Source organism: Mytilus edulis, chromosome 8 (assembly GCF_963676685.1).
Source record: "Mytilus edulis chromosome 8, xbMytEdul2.2, whole genome shotgun sequence".
Taxonomy (NCBI): domain Eukaryota; kingdom Metazoa; phylum Mollusca; class Bivalvia; order Mytilida; family Mytilidae; genus Mytilus; species Mytilus edulis.
The window spans coordinates 29,765,179-29,786,075 of NC_092351.1; the positions used below are offsets into that span (position 1 = coordinate 29,765,179).

The 20,897-nt window shown below is 31.0% G+C and overlaps 1 protein-coding gene across 11 annotated transcripts in view; it reads left to right on the top strand.

The window, feature by feature from the left end:
• LOC139485360 (rho GTPase-activating protein 26-like) overlaps positions 1-17,251 on the top strand; it is a 60,747-nt gene extending 43,496 nt beyond the window's left edge. For 6 of the 11 annotated variants that reach the window (XM_071269786.1, XM_071269787.1, XM_071269791.1 and 3 more), the window contains 7 exons: positions 1,620-1,866; positions 2,431-2,577; positions 3,610-3,655; positions 4,872-4,919; positions 8,292-8,384; positions 9,687-9,766; positions 12,760-17,251. In XM_071269786.1, the coding sequence (XP_071125887.1) occupies positions 1,620-1,866; positions 2,431-2,577; positions 3,610-3,655; positions 4,872-4,919; positions 8,292-8,384; positions 9,687-9,766; positions 12,760-12,851 (753 nt within the window). In that variant the 3' untranslated portion in view covers positions 12,852-17,251. Of the gene's footprint in view, positions 1-1,619; positions 1,867-2,430; positions 2,578-3,609; positions 3,656-4,043; positions 4,190-4,871; positions 4,920-8,291; positions 8,385-9,686; positions 9,767-12,759 lie in introns of those variants that run through there. The other 5 variants (XM_071269795.1, XM_071269790.1, XM_071269794.1 and 2 more) reach the window with 2 other exon arrangements.
• The last annotated feature ends 3,646 nt before the right edge of the window (positions 17,252-20,897 follow it).

Here is a 20,897-nt window from a genome sequence, read left to right on the forward strand (position 1 = left end):
ATTTTCAGATGAATCGGACAACCCGTTGTTAGGTTGCTGCCCCTAAATTGGTAATTTTAAGGAAATTTTACTGTTTTTGGTTATTATCTTGAATATTATTATAGATAAAGATAAACTGTTAACAGCAATAATGTTCAGCAAAGTTAGATTTACAAATAAGTCAACATGACCGAAATGGTCAGTTGAACCCTTTAGTAGTTATTGCCCTTTATAGTCAATTTTTAACCATTTTTCGTAAATCTTAGTAATCTTTTACAAAAATCTTCTCTGAAACTACTGGGCCAAATTAATCCAAACTTGGCCACAATCATCTTTGGGGTATCTTGTTTAAAAAATGTGTCCGGTGACCCGACCATCCAACCAAGATGGCTGCCATGGCTAAAAATAGAACATAGGGGTAAAATGTACAGCAAAGTAAGATTTACAAATAAGTCAACATGATTGAAATGGTCAATTGACCCCCTAAGGAGTTATTGTCCTTTATAGTCAATTTTTAACAATTTTTATAAAATTTGTAAATTTTTACTAACATTTTCCACTGAAACTACTGGGCCAAGTTCATTATAGATAGAGATAACTGTAAGCAGCAAGAATGTTCAGTAAAGTAAGACGTACAAACACATCACCATCACCAAAACACAATTTTGTCATGAATCCATCTGCTTCCTTTGTTTAATATTCACATAGACCAAGGTGAGCAACACAGGCTCTTTAGAGCCTCTAGTTTCATGATCCTAGCTAAAAAATATTATTACAAATATTATATGCTTCTTTTTGTAATTTTGTAGGGTTTTAAAAGCGTTGACCCTGCGCACATTTTTAGAATATGCTCACTATGCGGTATGAGCTTTGCTCATCGTTGAAGGCTGTATGGTGACCTATAGTTGTTAATGTCTGTGTCATTTTGGTCTTTTGTGGATAGTTGTCTCATTGGCAATCATACCACATCTTCTTTTTTATATATTCAGTCAACGCTTCTTCACCCCAATGAATTTACAAATAGAAGCATTCAATTCTTAAATTAACACAATTCATATTGTATTGCCAGCTATAAAAGGCTGAAACGATAAATGTAAATCTATTCAAAACAATAAACTAACAGCCTGTTTATGTATAAAATATTAAACAACAAACAAATATAATATGCAGCAACAAAAGACTACCACTGCATTACAGGCTTCTGACTTGGTACAGACATATATAAAATGTGGTAGGGTAAACTAGTTTGACCATATATATGACAATGTCCATCTGTTTATTTGTATGTATGGTCATGATTCATTGTGAGCACAAACAACTTCAACTTCAATGATTCTGATAAGTAATGCATGATTGTCATTTAAAGCATTCAATTTTGAGAACTACTTTCAAAGCCATTTGTACAACACTTCACTTTGTTATGATGAATAACAGACATTGGACTATTGGAAAAATTGTTTCTCAAAATCTTATTCAATTTTTTAATTGATAAAAAGAACAGCCCTATAACATTAGACATAGACAAATTTCCAATGAAAAAAAACCCAATGTAATAAAATTGACTAGATTTTCAACAAAGGACACAAGCAAATTCATAGCTGAAATAATATTTTCATTTGAAATAACTTTTTTCCTTACAGATTTTTGGGTCTACACCAGATGAACCAGAAATGCTAAATACAGGTGATACTAAAATGGTTCCTAACAGTAAAAGAACAATTATCACAGACAGATTTACTCCAGGTGTCAATCACACAATGTTGTCAGCAAATACCCAATCACCAACAACATCACAACCAGTCTATGCAAATAAAGCTCCGCCTCCACCCACAGAAAAGTTTAGACCTATAGAGAAACCTATTGAATTTTATAATCCAGCAATGGCAGGTTTGTAGAAAATCTATGGGAAGAAAGTTTGGGGGAATTACCTCACTTTTGAAGAGATCATTTAAAGAGCGCACAGATAACTTGATTTCATTTTGTTTGAATTCTCAGTTGCATTTATTGTGTTTTTCGAGTCAGAACAGTTTTATAAGATGTCTGTTTGGCCTTGCATTCTTTATGTCTGTCCAACATATAGAAAATTTAAGTTTTTGTTTCATTTGTAAAATTTAAATGGAATTATGCCCATACAAATAAGATATTGATATAAGTTCTGAATTTGCCATTACAGAAACTAAAGGCCTATGGGTGAAATGATTTATTATATTTTAAAATTTTGGTGTACAGACAATGAATTTTTGGCCAATGATGTTATGTTATATTGTTTCTAAACCAATCAAAATATGTTGGTGTATGTTCCACCATAATGCATTAGATTGTGAAATTGCGAATTGATAGCATATATTTTAAAAATAGTTCAAGTTTTGTTTTGAGATTTATGAATAACATCACCATTTCTATACACATATTGATAGAATTCAGTAACATTGTACATGCATTTCTTTACAGAAAGCAGTAGTGGTAGTTCTGAGTCTATAAACTCAAGTCAGTCTAATCATTTATCTAACTCAATACCGATGTCAGAGAACCCTCGGAAACCTGTGAACATGTATGGAAATGCAGGAGTACCAGAGTATGGCAATGTTAATGCTTTAGGTATGTATAATAGGGTATACAGATTCCTCATTTATTTGATAAAGATTTACATAGAATGTCTTTGAACATTAAAAAATGAAGAATCATAGATAAAAGGAGTTAAAGATTTAAATGCTATTCAACTTTAATTCCATACCAATATACTGATCCATTTAAATTACAGTTAGGATCTATAGGGAAGGGAAGTGGATCGAACTAAAGGAGTTCCATAGAGGGTGTTTAGAAGCAGTAAAGATAGACTTACGCCTCCGGGTGCGAGAATTTCTCGTTGCATTGAAGACCTGTTGGTGACCTTCTACTGTTGTCTGCTCTATGGTCGGGTTGTTGTCTCCTTGGCACATTCCCCATTTCCATTCTCAATTTTATTCCAATCATGTACTCCTTAAGGTACCCAAGTTATAATTTATCTGGAGTGATCAAAATCATTAGATTGCTTCTAAAAACTGAGAAAACATGTATGTTACATGAGAAATTGATAACAACCTGGAGGTATTTGTGCTCAAGTCCCAAATCCCTGCTGAATATGCCCACTGTTAATATGGAATACTGTAGATTCAGTTATCTTCGTGGGCATTCATTTTCGTGGATTGAGGAAAACATTTGTAGATATTTGATTTTGTTTGCCAATCTCTTCATACAAAGCCTAAAGAAATTTTGTTGATCACCTGTATCTAAGGGACGACATCAAAAGTTCAATGAAGGATAAAAAACTTAATTCACATAGTTTTTTCACTGACCCCCACACCCCCTTCTTAAATTAATTTGGGAAAAATTGATTGACCAATAGGGATATATATATAAATTCGATTTTAGATTAACAAAACTTGCAGCAATGTTGACCCCCCCCCCCCCCCCCCCCCCACCCCACCCCCAAACTATTTGATTTAAGTTTTTTATCCTACATCGATCTTTTGATGTCGTCCCTAAGAAACCCATGAAAAATGATATCCAATGAATTACAATGAATCCACAGTATACAGACATTAATAAAAAAAAAAAAACTCTTAACATGGCAGTTTCTTCTCTTTTCAGCAAATAGATTTGCATTGAATATAGCAGGGGCAGATAATCCTATGTTGTAAGTAAAACTTTTAATATTGTAAGCTAGTGCTAATATCCTGCATAGAAATTATCCTTTATGTCTGTAAATGTCTTCTAAATACTGAATTCAACCAAAGAGTGAAACATAATTTTTGAAGTGAAAATGATGATATATGCATGTTTTACTGAGTGATATTCATAAGTGTAATTAGGAGATTGAGATTTAGAAATTTTAACTTCAAAGCAAAGGAATTAAAATTAAATTATTTTAAAAAGATTATTGAAATATCTTCCATGAATTAAGTGAAAACTCAGATCTATAAGAAAGAAATATGAATATAAATCTTTTCCTTATTAAAAAAATAATTTATAGGTATAGTGTCATAAAAATCAACTAATGCATTACATGTTTTAATCCTCCATAGCAAACCAGTTCGAAAACGAGTTTCTAGGTTTGTCTCTGTCACCTAAAGATCACACTATTCTACCCTATGTTTTTAATTTGATGAACAGTTTATTTTTTTAGAAAATAATAGATTTTTGTACTCGTATTGCACTTTTACGTTGATTTTTTTCCTCCTAAATTTAGACAAATCAATTTTTATTTTAATATAAAAGTAGTAATTTCTGTTGTAAACCTTTTCGGTAGATGAGAAATAAAATCACAATTTTGCTTATTGGAACTTGCATTTTCTTTAAGCTACATGGAGCTATATCCTCGAAATTCTTATGGTAACTTCATGCTATTCAAGACAGTTTTTGGAATAAATAAAATCATTTAAATTTTAGGCTGAATCCTACATAAACTAGTCTATTTCTGTTATGATATGTTCCATCTTCTAACTAATGACTGTTTTTTTTAAGATATTGCTGGACTTTTTTGATGTATAAGTGTCATAGAATATCAAATAAAGCTTTAATTACTATATCATCAATTAATACAAAACCATTGCAACAAATGTTGTCGATATCATAATGACTACTTATACTAGAATGGTAGATTTACTAGTAGTGATAGATATACTAATTGTTGGAATCTGAAAACAAATTATATAACCCATTGTTCCTGAATGACCCCCATAGATTTACTAATTGTTGGATTAAAAGAACAAGGAATTTAACCCCAGTAATTGTTCCTGGATGGCTAGGCCTGTAGAACAGTAAGCTGTAATATTAACATCAAGAGTAGAGATAATTTATTACTAATTGCTAGGTATTATGTTTGGCTGCATTGTGACGCTTATGTTTTGTAGTGGAAGTGTGAAGAAACGTGGTACCCATGATACCCCACATGTCTCTATGTAAGCCGCCATCTTTGTTTACTGTGTATGTGTGCATTGTGTATTTTTTGTTAATAAAATTCAAAGTATTGTTTGTATTTGAAATAAGAGCTCAAGGCAATTGACAATATCAGTAAAGTTATTGATACTTGACTTGCTTGACCAAAATCAACATAAGATGAACATAATTAATCTCTGAATAGATCAGTCATTATATGTCTCCCCTTCAACTAACAAGACATTATATTTTAGTATTATTTTGTCTCCCTTTCAACAAAAGGAGGTCTTGTAAATTTCAACTAGATTTTCTACTTATTTTCAAACAACTTTTTCCTGTCCCTAGCGGTTTATTTTTTGGCATGACTAAGGTGTATAAATATTAGTCAGTGTTTTGTTTCATTACCTTTATGTGACATTTACCTTTAACATAAGTCAAACTTGTTGACTTTTGGGATAATTTTCTTTTCCTGGTCATAACTTTTTAAAATATTTTTGATGTGTTGTCACATTTGAGAGGGGGTTAGGAGGGGTCCAGATTCCAAAATCCCGGTCTTAAAAACATGAAATCCTGAGAAATGAAGAAATTTAAATCCCGCCATATCATAATTCGAAAAAAGAATACCCGGATCCCAAAAGGATCAATCAGGAAATCCTGAGCTTAAAACCTGATCCCGGAGTCCCTATAAAGGTGCTTCCACTCTCATTTGAGAATAACCTTAAGTTGAGTAACTTTCCTTCTGTTCTTTAGCATAAGCCTTTGAATATTGACACATGCTTGTATCATCCCAATACTATGAGTTATGTACTATTGTAGATGACCTCTGAACCCTTCCTTTAACTTTGACCTGAAGATCAATAATTAATTTTTAAGGAAGTATTCATGTCCAACACAATACCACATTGTTCTTGCTTTACATGCCAGGACGTTTTCTATGCACCTTTGATTTAGTTAGGTTATACCCTTCCCCCTTTGAAAACTTAGTATCCGGAAACACCATTTACAATGCCTCCCATTTAATTTTCTTATTGGCCATAAAGTACCTTCCCTATACTAGAATGCCTATGCTGGAGTGACCTCTGTAGATGAAGGGGAGACATGTTTTTCTAAATCAGTACCACATAGTTTTGTCATCTTTAGAGCATCACAGATTGATATAATTAAATTAATATCTTACCCTGAACAAATGAAAAATCATCATATTTAGTAACAGACTTAGGGTTCTACCCTCTGTCTTTAAAATGGTAAAATATTTGCGGGATTGAGTGTAATAATTGATACTTTGAATTTTATGGGAATTAGAAGAATATTGTGTTAAAACTAACAATTAGTTAATATTAATAAATTTATTAAAAGCATGTTATTTTGTTTATGTGCATTGTTTGTTTTGATATGGTTCGTCTCCAGACATGTTTGTAATTATATATATTGAACATCAATTGATGGTTTGCTATATTAATTATTATAGATTACATTTACAAATAGGTCAATAAACAAGTAGGGCTACTTTTACATTGAAAATATTGTTACAGATATCCCCAAAATACTTTTACAAACTGACAATTGTCATATTTTGTCTTGGCCTTTTGTTGAAAACATATGTGATTGGTTGAGATGAAGCCAATTGACAAATTGAACAAAACATCATATTCCAGCTGTGCCAACATCATATTTATCTGTGAACATCATATTCTCTTCTAAACGTAACATTCTTCTGTGAATATCATATTCCTTTCAGAACATCAGGTCTACCTCACATATGATCCAAGGACACAGTTATTGTCCTTTGGATTTCGTTGTCTAGGAATATAGTTCCTAGTGTAAACAGTGTATAACTTGCATGTTTTATTTGATACATTTCCTAATTTATTTCTTGATATTCAATGTATGAAATATTAAGTAGGGGGATGTAATTACATGTTAAAAAAATTCGGGTGCTGAATCTGTATGTTAAGTAGTGATTTGCTCAAGTTAAATAAAGGTCAAAATATATTACGTCTGAAGCTGTCAAACTGAATTTTAGACCCCCTTAACACAGAATTGTCAATATTTTGAGTTAGAACTGATAGAAGTTTCTATATTTGTTGGACTGGTAGTACACTACACTGTAAAAATCTTTTTGAGAAAGAGCAGGTGCGATTTTTTTTATTTAAATTTAATGCCTATTAAAACGAAATGCCCACTGTTCTTGGGCCATATAATATATAATCATATGCCATGTAATTACAAAACAAGGTGATATATATATATATATATATGATATATGAATATCCTATTTTCTCAAACTACATGAAAGAGGTGGAATAAAACATTAATTTCCTTTTAACCAACTACATTATTTTAAATTTTTATAAAAATTGGAAAATGTATTTTTCCTTATTTGACCTTATTTGAACACAAGATATTGGAATAAACTTCTGTCATTCAAATTGAAAATGATTCAAACGTTGTAGTACCTTTGCAATTTTTTTATTTTTTTTTTATTTTACAAAAGTCTATGATATTTAAGCAGCTATGTTAAAGTTTACCAGATATGTTTGTGTAGTAAATGTACCATGGTGATGTTTGTTGTGTATTAGCTATGATGTTGTGTTTGACCTTTGATAAGAGGGTTGGGTTAGTGAGGCGAGTTATATGACAGTCTGATGAAACATACTATGTTGTGTATACATAAATTTGTGTATAACAGTAAAATGCTTGTATGTATTTCTACCGCTATCATTTACTTGAGTAACTTTGTATTGTACTAAGTATGAATGGAAAATCTATAGACATACCACCACTTAATGTACTAGATGTATTATGCATGTCCTCATATACACTGCACAAAATATATTTCTGAAAAGTTTATTTAACATGTTTCAAAATATTGTGGATGCTAAAATATAAATCTGTATATATGAATTCCTTTTAATTAACAAAGTAATTATACTTAAGAAAATACACAACTGTCACTATTATTTTTGTGTAAAAAGGTAGGGTTGTTACATTAATGTGTTTATATTTTTAAAGTAAAAATTTATTTCATACACATTTATCAGGAATACCTAATTGATGGTAATAAGAACACATGCAATGTACAAATACAATATTTAAAAAAAAATGAATTTGTGATTAACCCCAACATCTGTGAAAATTGATACTTTACAAACATTCTCACTTTTTAGGTAAGATATGAACACTTAATTGGAAAATAATAAGAGGAGATGTTGGGTTATGCTTATGGACAGCAACCCAAAAAAACAACTCAAAAAGGACTTCATCTTTCAGTTCAAAACTTTACGTTTATAGAGTAAGACATCTTTAACATAAATTCTCTATGGAGCTATACATAGCAGGCTTATAAAGCATTTTACTTTATGAGGGACTTAGAAATAGCTTTTATATAATTGTAGGAATTCCTCTGGATTGAGCATGACAGGAAGTTTAACAGGAAGTTTGACTGGTTCTATAGCCAGTAATCAAACAAAACCTAGGCCTATCAAAAGGTTAGTGATTAATGAACAGGAAACCAGACTGGTTCTATATAACTTGTTCTGATCTTGAATATGTATTTACGGACTGTGCAAGGGCTGTATAGCCAGTCAAGGTTGTTAAAAACTTCCATCATCATATGCATTTAATAGCAAATGGACTTAAGGTAGACTAACTGTATACCACCATCTAGGATTGTAAAATACCAGTTCACAATAGGTCTAGTTCTTTGCTTAAATCCGTAAAGTTTAGACAGATTGCAAAATAATGGGTTAGACTGCGCATTGGTATAAATAAATGCATTATCCAGACTGAATAATCAAATACCAAATATTGGTGTATGTTCAAATAAAATTCAAAACTAAGACATTGAAGGAAAGATAACTCAAATAATAAATGCTTATACAGGAATGATAGAGAAAATTTCAATTTTCTTGTAGCCAGAAACCAAGCTTAAGGTTGGTGACACATTTTAATTTTTTTTTCTTAAAGCATGTTTCAAAACCTATCTTCTCGTATTTTTTTCAAAATTCTATCTCATAGGGTTCTTTGTATTAGCAGAAAAGTGATTTTTCATGAACAATCTATGCAAATTTTGGGCAAGAGCAAGGTTACCCAAAGTATAAGAAAATTTTATCAGAGGAAATATATACTAATAATCTCTTTGAAACAGCACTCCCCTATTGTTATCGTCATCATCAATTTAACCTATCCTATAACAAATTTGTTTTATCATCGAGGTCAAATCTAAAAAAAAGAAGAGCAACTGAAAAAAAAATCAAAAATTAGAAAAATACAGATATGTTTGGTTTATATCATACAAAGAAAATAGGGAAAAAATTATCAACATTGACATTTTATATTCCAATATATTTACTTTAAATTATCAAGGTGAAATCAAAGAGTATAAGATAAAAGGAGGATGCTTGTTAGCCACCATAAAACCACCTGTTAAATTAAGTATTTGAATGGTGGTCATATCATATATGTTTCCGTAGAAAATTATATTCTAGTTTTAAATATATAGATTTCAAAATCCATTGAATTTTTGAAATACTAAGGCTTTTCTACATAAGGAATAGATTACCTTAGCTGTATTTGGCAAAACTTTTAGGAATTTTGGTCCTCAATACTCTTCAACTTCATACTTAATTGGCTTTTTTACTTTTTGGATTCAAGCGTCACTGATGAGTCTTTTGTAGACGAAACTCGGTCTTGCGTAGATACAAAATTTAATCCTGGTATCTATGATTAGTTTGTATACATGTGTGATTAAAACATTATAATCAACTTTAATTGAAATTGATCTGTTTCAGAACTGTTAGAACACTGTATCGATGTGAAGCAGAAAATGATTCAGAATTATCGTTTGAACCAAATCAACTCATATTTAATGGTAAAGTATAGACTGTTCTCTAGTTTTTGTCGAGCCTGCAACTTTTGTTGCAGAAAGCTTGACATAGGGATAATGATCCGGCGGCGTCGGCGGTGTTAGCTAACTTCTTAAAAGCTTTATATTTTAGAAGGTGGAAGACCTGGATGCTTCATACTTTGTATAAAGATGCCTCATGTTACGAAGTTTCCATCAGTCACATGTCCAATGTCCTTGACCTCATTTTCATGGTTCAGTGACCACTTGAAAAAAAAGTTCAAATTTTTTGTAATGTTGAATTCTCTCTTATTATAAGTAAGAGGATAACTATATTTGATATGTGCGTACCTTGCAAGGTCCTCATGTCTGTCAGATAGTTTTCACTTGACCTCGACCTCATTTCATGGATCAGTGAACAAGGTTAAGTTTTGGTGGTCAAGTCCATATCTCAGATACTATAAGCAATAGGGCTAGTATATTCAGTGTATGGAAGGACTGTAAGGTGTACATGTCCAACTGGCAGGTGTCATCTGACCTTGACCTCATTTTCATGGTTCGGTGGTTATAGTTAAATTTTTGTGTTTTGGTCTGTTTTTCTCATACTATATGCAATAGGTCTACTATATTTGTTGTATGGTACGATTGTAAGGTGTACATGTCTAGCGGGCAGATGTCATGTGACCTTGACCTCATTTTCATGGTTCAGTGGTCAAAGTTAAATTTTTGTGTTTTGGTCTGTTTTTCTTATTCTATATGCAATAGGTTTACTATATTTGTTGTATGGAACAATTGTAAGGTGTACATGTCTAACGGGCAGATGTCATGTGACCTTGACCTCATTTCATGGTTCAGTGGTCAAAGTTAAGTTTTTGAGTTTTGGTCTTTTTATCTAATACTATATGCCATAGGTCAACTATATTTGGTGTATGGAAATATTTTATGATCTTTATGTCAGTCGCACAGGTTTTATTTGACTGTGACCTCATTTTCACGGTTCATTGCACAGTGTTAAGTTTTTGTGTTTTGGTCTATTTATCTTAAACTATAAGTAATAGGTCAACTATATATGTTGTATAGAAGCATTGTTAGCTGTACATGTCTGCCTGGCATGGTTCATCTCACCTTGACCTCATTTTCAAGGTTCATTGGTCTATGTTTAGTTATCTTGGTTAATGTTAAGTTTATGTGACAGTTGTTATAAAGCTTAGCTTTATACTTAGGACTATCAACATAATATCAATGATTAGTATATAAGGCGAGACATTTCAGCGTGTGCACTCTTGTTTCATTAAAATAAGAAAATAACAATCATAGTTTGCCTTTACTCATCAGGGCTCACGCTACCAGGCGACTTGGGCGAAGAAGTCACTTTCCCGTCCGTCACTTCGCTTTCCCGACCCCCAAAAGCGAAAACAAGTTGCCCTGTTCTTGACAATACTCCCTTTTCAGTCGCTTCCATCATCAGACATTTTCAATTTTTACCAAGTTGATGAAACATCAATTTGTTATTGATAATTAAATAAATTTAGACATAAACGATTCATTATCTTAAGAAAAGAGGTTGAAGCATTGTCTTTGCAGAGTGTATCAGGTTATTTGATAAAAATACAACTTTTTATCAATTCGTGCATTTCCGCAAGTTTCGGTGCTTGTTACTCCAAAACGTACATCAACCGAAATTTCAGCGGCAAAATAAGTTTGTTACTTCATTTAAACGGGATAAAAGTTGCCTCCAGTAAATGTTTAATCCATTTATTGCATTAAAAACGTCATGTTCCTTTCCAAATAACTTGTCAAACATTGTTTTTTTTTTGTAAATTTTCGTGCATTCGTCCACCATTGACCGATTTCTAAACTACAGATCTGAACCGGACCAGCTATGATCGAAATCCGTACTTTTACAATAATTACTACGGACGGACAGATGGAACAGCTGACAGAAGAATATTGATCCCAAAGGGAAAAATTACGTATTCCACACGCATTAAGAGACTTTTGGTTACATCTAATTGATTGGGTGTATATAATTCCCTATATTTTTATGTATTGTTTCAAAGTTGCTTAACTCTTAGACTATTAATTATATTATGGCCCAGCTTAATTACTTTTATATTTTTTTATGAGAAACACTGAATTTCATACACAAGATGGATTTGAATTAAATTGTAATTGATATATTATAATTTCTTTACATTTTTAAAAAAAAAAAAAAATTTTTTTTTTAGTGCTAGATATTAAATATTTACTTGGTAGTTTCTCACAAGAACCTTAGTAAAACTTAAACAACTTTGATTTGAAATGTTACTTTAATTGTATACTCTGATATGAATTGAATAATATAAAAAGAACATTATTTACATATGACCCTTTAGACTATAGTAATATCCAAACATTGTAGCGCACTGCGGAAATGAGCACTTCTCTTTCAAATCTCACCACTTCTCCCTATCAGTTTCAAAAAGAGAAGTCACTTCTCCCTATAATTCTAAAGTAGTGTGAGCCCTGACTCATGAATATAATGATGTTTTAGCATTCTTTTACTCTAGGTATGCAATATTTAAGATTTATTGTTTGGAATTGTTTAGAAGGTGGGTAAAATATAAGCTGAAGTAACCAAAAGGGTATTAAAAAATATGCAATAGTAGTATACACTGTTCAATAGTCATGAATTGACTAAGCAAAAAAAAATCCAGACTACAAACTAAAACAGAGGGAAACCTATCAACTCATATGAGTTGATGACAAAAAAGAAAAACGACCAACAGTCTGAACAGACAAACAATAGCACAACACAGAAAACAAAATAATGTGCAACATAACCCCATCAAAAGTAGGGGTGTTCTCAGTTACTACTGAAAAGTAAATAGATCCTGCTCCACATATGGCACCCATCGTGTTGTCAGGATATAATACAATAATGATAATAAATATACAATTAATAGTGGAGATCCTCTGACAGCAGAAAAATTATGTTAAATTAAGATATTACATTAAATCAATGTATACTTTTATTTCAGTTCGAGCTTCCAAAGAGCCAGGCTGGTTAGAAGGACAATTAAATGGAAAAACAGGACTGGTACCTGAAAACTATGTTGAATATATAGATTGATGCAATATTTCTTTTATAATGCAATATAAATCTGTGATCAAAAACTGTATTGGTACCTAGGCAAATAAAGGATATACCATACAACAAGGATGATAGATCCTTCTGCAGATAAACATATAATTTGATAGAATAATATATCTGCATTATACAGGCTTTTATAGTACAAGAAAATCCACAAATTAGAACACTGCATTCTTAGTTGTAATTTGCTGGAGAGATGTACCACTTACCTAGAAGTCTGTAGTCTGTCTGCTGAATTATAATGATGTATTTATAATGATTGGATAGATATAGTGCTGTTAATATCTCGCCTTTCATGTTCATTTGTATCAAGTGAGCAAATTACTTAATATAAGGTTCACATCTTTGTAGTGATAGCTGAACAATATCTTATAGAAATCATGATAAACAATCTTATAAATTTAGTTTTTGTAACAGTTATAATCCATTCTGTTTAGAATTTTATCGGACATTAGATACTTACTTAATTTAATTTTCAAATTTAACAGACTTGCTATGTAGATATTTTTATAATCGTTATACAGTGTTTTCAGTAATGATACAGTGGGAATCTTTGAACCCAAATGGCCTAGATCAGCTAGACAATTGCTCCAATGTTTTGGTGACTAATCACTTATACAAATTTTGAAGGTTCAATCCATTGTACCTTTTTAAGTAACTTGCTAGCTATCCCCTCATTAGTACCTTTTTTACCATAAATATGATAGAAAAACAGTCTTGAGTAAGAGCTTTCAGTGTTCCATTGTATTTTATAGATGTACATCATATTTTACAGATTGCTTGTTTTTAATGTAGAGATTTTATCATACAAGTCTACCTCTGCTTGATATGTGTTTCAATTTTTTTTAAGTCGAAATATGAAAGATCTTAATATTAGAATAAATTTGGATGAACAATTGATTTTTAGACATGCCATACTGGCAGTGAAGATTAGAAATATTCATTGATTATTTGATTTAGTTATAATAATACAACTTTCTCCCCATAGTGGAAATAAATCTTTTGTTGAGATTCTAAATGGAATGATCAATCTAATGTTTGAGTCTTACATATTTTAAGAATTTCAGAATACAGATGCCTTATCAATATGATTTCTAAAAAAAGGCATGTGTCCATACTTTAGGTCATAATCACATTGAGTTTATGCTTATACATACTATAATAGATATGATAATGTGCAATGTATTCATTGATTTTTGTGAAGTAGTTTCATCAGTACCATGTCTAATTGATTATATTGTGCTTTGAATCATTCCATTTGTCATTTATGATTGACATGATTAAACTAGTCAGTTAAGCTTGGCTTTAATTTTTTACCAGCTTACTCTTGAGTCACTTCAGATCAAACAGTTTTTCACTCAAAACTAGCTTACTGAATCATACAAACTAGTATAAGCTGTTAAGCCTGTCATTACACAAAGTTTACTCGAGTCACATACTGATCACTAGTTCTTGTAGTTTTCATCAGCAGCTGAATAAATAACAGCTTTGAAACTAGTTTTTAGGGGTTTTTTTCTTAAAAAGGGACGTATCTTTTCAAAAATTCTTGTTATTATTGTAAATCAGGTATTGTTATGAAAAAATATAATGAATTGAAAGTTTGCAACTGGGTATTAGAAAAAATGTTGGTTCATTTAATGAACTAAATTAGCTTGTGTTTTATGTTGAAGTCGTCTGATACTGAAAGTGCCTGATTTTGGAAGAGTTTAAATTAAGCAATTTCAAAGACAACCCCTGTCTTTTAGGTTTTATTTTAACTTTTTTTTTCCTGATTCTTCTCTTTTTAAAATGGTTTGCTGTTGCTGACAATTTCATGATTTGTCTAAATTTCAAAGTTTGTGGATGGAACTTTCCTGGTAACAATATCTGTTATCATAAAATCTCATCAAAGATACCATCTTGACCATTGTCACATGATAAAATAGATGACAGGATAATTATTGTGTATCTTTATGTATTTGTGCATCATTATGTAACTTTGTGTATCTTTATGTTACAATGTGCATCTTGTGTGACTGTGTGTATCTTTATGTGACTGTGTATCTTGTGTGACTTTGTGTATCTTTGTGTGACTGTGTATCTTCCTGTGACTCAGTATGCTGCAGTGAAATTTATATCTATTGAAAACTAATCAAATACTATTATTTTTGTTCATGGCAAGTTTTATTTATGCAAGCTGTATTTTATGGCTGTTTTATATCACACTTTATCATAATGTTATGTTTTGTACAAATGATTTTTATTCTAGTCTGGTTAATATTGTTTTATTTACAAAGATGTTTTAAGGGTACTTACAAATTCTGAAGTCTTTCTTTCAAATAACTTTACAATAATTTATATGACAATTATCCAGCAGTAAATGCTATCATTGAGATTTGATTAAATCTTTCATTGAGTTTAAAAGGTGCTAGAAGTTTACAGTAACGTGCTGCTTGCATCTACCAAACATCTTTAAAAAAATGTGTCTTTGTGAGAAATTTAATTTTCTATGCATGAATAAGAATATTAAGATACTGTAAATTCAGTTATTATAACAAGACATTTATTAATGTGAATAATGCACTAGGAAAATATTACAATGATAAAAACTTGCATTCTGATATTTATACTTATATCGAGTAAAAGGATTTTTCAACAATCACAATACATAATTTTACCTTTTTATCCATTCTTCAAAAATCACAATAATAATAAATAAATGCAATAATTTCTGAATATGAAGATAAATGATTCAATGGAATCACAATCAATAGACACTAACATTAGATATTACTTTGCTCAAATTTCTGTCAATTCAGTTTAATTGTTTTCATTACAATGATTAGGAAAGCAGATTTGTTCCCAATGATTACATGGAAATCTAATATGTTCAATTGTACATGACAATCTTCTCAAAAAAAGTAAAGCATAGAAATGAAAACAAGTGTTCTTTTAAAATAAAAACTAAAAGCCTTCATTCTTTTTCTTTATAACTTTTAAATATAATGAAGAACACACAGGAATCTTACTTTTAGAACTTATGTCATAATTTTTTACGTTGTCATGAATGTCACACCAAACAGTTGTGATATATATAGACACACATGTCAAGTGCTTTCAGAAATGTGTAATTGTAGATGAAACCGGATGTTCAGAAATCTGTTTGTAATATCTAGAAAGTTAGATGTATAATTAAAAATGTTAACTATTCGTTGTCTTATTTATTAGAAAATAATGTGAAGCAATTTTAAATATATCTTCCAATGTAATGGCTATCAATTCATGCCTGAAAAAAAAATGATCAAATCCCTAGAATTATAAGAATAGAATTTGAATGATGACATCTGCTATAATTTTCTGGTACAATAAAAAAAAATTACAAGAAAAATGGAATGGATAGAATTTTTATATTTCATCTTTTTCAATACATTTTGCACATGCATCTTTAACATTGCTGACTTGATGTAGTCTTCTAGTTGCAGTTGTTTAAACATTATTATATTTATCAGTTTGTTTATTAATACAAACAGCAATTTATTATTATCTGAATGCCACGGCTGAAAACAACTTTTATAGAGTGCTGTCACAAATATGTTTATGTTAATTGTTATTGGTTATGTTATTTGTTTTTATATGTCAATAATTTGTTATTTATATGTTCCATTTTTGTTTTGTTTTGAATATTAGAGCATGCATCAATTCAAATATCACAGCAGCATTTTTCCGAACAGTATATTTGTTTCATATATTATCTAAGTAGGAAAATTCTTAATTTTATTAATTCTATTTGACAGTTAAGGTTTCTTTGATGAAATGGGTGTTGCTCTTGTTTTATAGGTTTATAATTGATACAAACGTTCATGAAAGATGTAAGGTTCCTTTTGGAAAACTACTTCCTATTGTAATGCTGCTGATAATGGATTTATGCACAGTTTATTTGTTTGTTTGGTCTGGGGTTTTTTTGGCCAATTGTCTCTTGCATCAGTGACGTCTAATAATTATGTAGACCTGTTTTAATATTCTCCACATTTTTTTTCTTCCCACAAATTAATTCAATTGACGTAGAGCTTCTGTATATGTGAACAAAATCACACATGGAATTATTGGATTTATGAACTTTTTTCTTTATTTTCGTATAACTGTTAAGCTTTCAGGAAGGTCACTCATTTTCAAAAAGAAAATTTATTATGTAATTACAAAATTTGTTTATTTGTTTATAAATCTATACTTATCATGAACATTGTACTTTTGTGTTCGTTGTCTCTGCCACACTAAACATTATGCAATTTTATATGTACTATATTTATGTGATACCTATGTATATATTAGCTTTGTGTACACATTGTACAAAGATTTGTACATATATATACATGTCAGAAATTAAAAGAAAGGGAAAATTATTTGGTTTGTTTAAATTTGTTATTACTTGAGTTGGTTTCCAAACAACAAAAGGTGTTGTTGTGTTGATATAAAAAAGAAAGTGTGTGGTGTGCATCTATGAGGCAGCAACCTAAAATAACTGAATATATGGTCTGCAATAATATATCTATTATCTATACCTTATGTTAAGTTCTAAATTACCCTGAGGCTAGGTATGTCGGAACTGACATACAGGTAATAGTGATAAAAGTTCTTCCACTAGCACATTAGCAAAAAAATAGCTTGATTATAGATGACTGATGATGTTCAAGGCACTTATGACAGGCACATTTTCATGTGGTAGAAAAACACTAGTTTGTTATTACCCATAGAAACTGAACTCCGTATATACATTTTTACATTGTACTGTACATTTAAAAATAACACATGATGAGTAAAAACATCTGAGTAAGCATGGTTGAACGATTAACTTGTACAATTTGATATGGGTACATTTGTCATGATTATCGTAGTAGCCTATATTGAAAGGGTTGTTATAAGCGACGTGCATCTGTAACAAATTTAAAGTGACTTAATCCAATATCTGCATAAAATTTGTAATAAAACTTGAAACTGTAATGAAACAATTGGTATACGAATATCTATTCGTAAAACAGAAACTTTTTAAGTGACCAGAGCTTTCTTTAGAAATTTATGAATAATTTCAAGCAAAATGAGATATCCTAAGCTTGTTTCTTGGGGTTAGGTACACGTCTGACCTCCCCTCTGTGACCGGGAGGTCAAAGTAGTCGACAGACGGAATCACTACCCTGTCAACCCTGAGGTTGTTAGTTAGAATCACGCACAAGGCATGTGCCCTCTCGTCCAATCGTACAGTGCCTTGACTGGTATGTTGCTGTCAAACTCTTGCAACTCATTCAATATTCTGACCAAATTGCAATTTGTTTTATAAAACCAAACTGTTCAACGGGTCAAAATGTGAAAGTGCAAGGTGAAGAACTAAAATATACTTACAAACCTATATGAGTTTTGTCCACTTTAAAGTTGATGTGTCAAAATCAGTCTTACAGTTTGTATAGATATTTTATAGTTATTACCATACTAAAGGTGAAAGGTAATTTTGCAGGAACTTCTTAGGAAGAAAGATAAGAAGTTAGCAATATCCTTTAATTCTACTTTTCGCTATATAGATGATGTTCTTTCACTAAATAATTCAAAATTTGGTGACTATGTGGAACGCATCTATCCCATCGAGCTAGAGATAAAAGGATACTACAGATACATTTAAGTCCGCCTCATATCTTGACTTACATCTAGAAATTGAAAATGCGGGTCGGTTGAAAACAAAACTTTACGACAAAAGAGATGATTTCAGCTTTCCAATTGTGAACTTTCATTCCATTCGTTTTTGATGCGTTTTGTTATTTGATTTTGCCATGTGATTATGGACTTTCCAAATTGATTTTCCTCTGAGTTCAGTATTTTTGTGATTTTACTTTTTCCATTTCTAAGTAGCAACATTCCAGCAGCACCTGCATACGGGGTATATATCTCCCAATTGATACGATATTCCCGTGCTTGCATTTCCTATCATGATTTTCTTGATAGAGGGTTGCTGCTCACAAGGAAGCTATTAAACCAAGAGTTCCAAATGGTGAAGTTGAAATCGTCCCTTCATAAATTTTACGGACGCCATCACGAGTTGGTTGACCGTTATGGAATAACCGTTTCACAAATGGTATCGGATATGTTTCTTACGTCGTAACTACAATCCCCTTCCCTTTCATGAATGTGACCTACCGAATTAGACTATTTACCGGATTTGTTATCACATAAGCAAAACAACGGGTGCCACATGTGGAGCAGGATCTGCTTACCCTTACGGAGCACCTGAGATCACCCCTAGTTTTTTGGTGGGGTTCGCCGGTGTTGTTTATTCTTTAGTTTTCTGTGTTGTGTCATGTGTGCTGTTGTTTGTTTGTCTTTTTCATTTTTAGCCATGGCGTTGTCAGTTTGTTTTAGATTTATGAGTTTGACTGTCCCTTTGTTATCTTTCGTCCCTCTTTTTTGAGTTGCTATAAAAATGTCCAAACTAAGCATTTATATAATTTTTCTTTCGAAAAGTCTTCTATATTCATAAGTATTGGACATCATTTGAATTAAAACATCATATATTCAGTAAAATATGTGTGAAATAACAACACGTTATTGATAAGTTTCCATGGGAAGATAAACTTACACATCATTCTTTTGTAAAAAGACTTTTTTGAAAGAAAAAATAATTATCTCCCAAAGGAAGCTTTCTACAAACGTATTGTAATTATTTTACTGAATATGAACATAATGTCTGATTATCTTGGTTTTGTCATATGTTAAGGGACTTTCAGTTTTGAATTATCCTTGGAGTTCGTTTTTATTTTTTTCACAAGAACAATAATAATAAATAAATAAAAAGATGCATTTAAAGTCGGTTATACATATAACAATACAAATTAAGCTCTGTAGAGCTTTTATCCGACATACATATTTGACAATACATAAAACACATAAAACATAAAGCATATCATGCAAAATAAATAATGTTATCAAGCAATTAATAGGCATGATTAAAGCATATAAAGCAAACATAAAATGCTGTTAAACTAACATTCATGCAATAGCTATTATAAAGCACTAAAGGTAGTTCAAGCATTTAGAACACAAAAAGTTAAGCCTCAAAATTTAAAAGCCAGAGTATACAAGATAAATAAATAACTAATCTACAGCTCACCGAGATCTGCAGGAGGAACACTGACACGAACTGCCCTCCCAATTACCAACCAAACTTTTAAGCTGACCCAATGGCATTTCTTCCCTCATCTTATTTGGCAGTTCGTTTCAGAGTTTGACTCCTGCATATCTGAATGAGTGTAGCCCATGGTAGTTGTCCTTACCCTGGGAACATCTGCTATGTTGTTATTTCTAAAAGAGTAATTACATTTTCTAATTTCAATAAGTTCATGTAGATATAATGGGTATTGTTTATTAATAATGTTATACACCTCTGTTGCTATCATTCTAATTCTTCTGATTTTTAAACTTGGTAATTTTGACAAATTTTGTTAAAAGTACGACAAAAGTCTTCATATATATAAATCTCCTGTATTTTCTCTATTTTTCTGGTATAACAATCACCACAGAAGTGCCATATTACAGGACAATGATTAAATTTGACATGATAAATGAATAATATATAATAAGTCTACCTAATTTTGTTAGATGTTTACCAATACGTTTAAGTGCATGTAACTGTGTTGATGGCTCTTTACAAATGTTAGAAATATCAAACTTAAGCTGATAGTCAATTGTTACACCAAGTAATTTCACTTGTTTTCCACAATGTATATTATTACCATCTAGATTTAATGAAATATATTGATTTTCAGTTTTCTTGCAAATGGCTATTGCCTAAACTTGTCAGGGTTGGCCTTCATATGATTTAAAATGAACCAATTTATTAGCTCTAAGCCTTCTTTTTCTAAAATATTTACGACAGTGTCTATATCAGAATGTGAATATGATAAAAATATTGTCATCTGCATAATTATAAAATGAACTACTTGATACAAACAGAAAAATGTCATCAAGAAAATTTTGAAAAATATAGGTCCTAATATAGAACCTTGC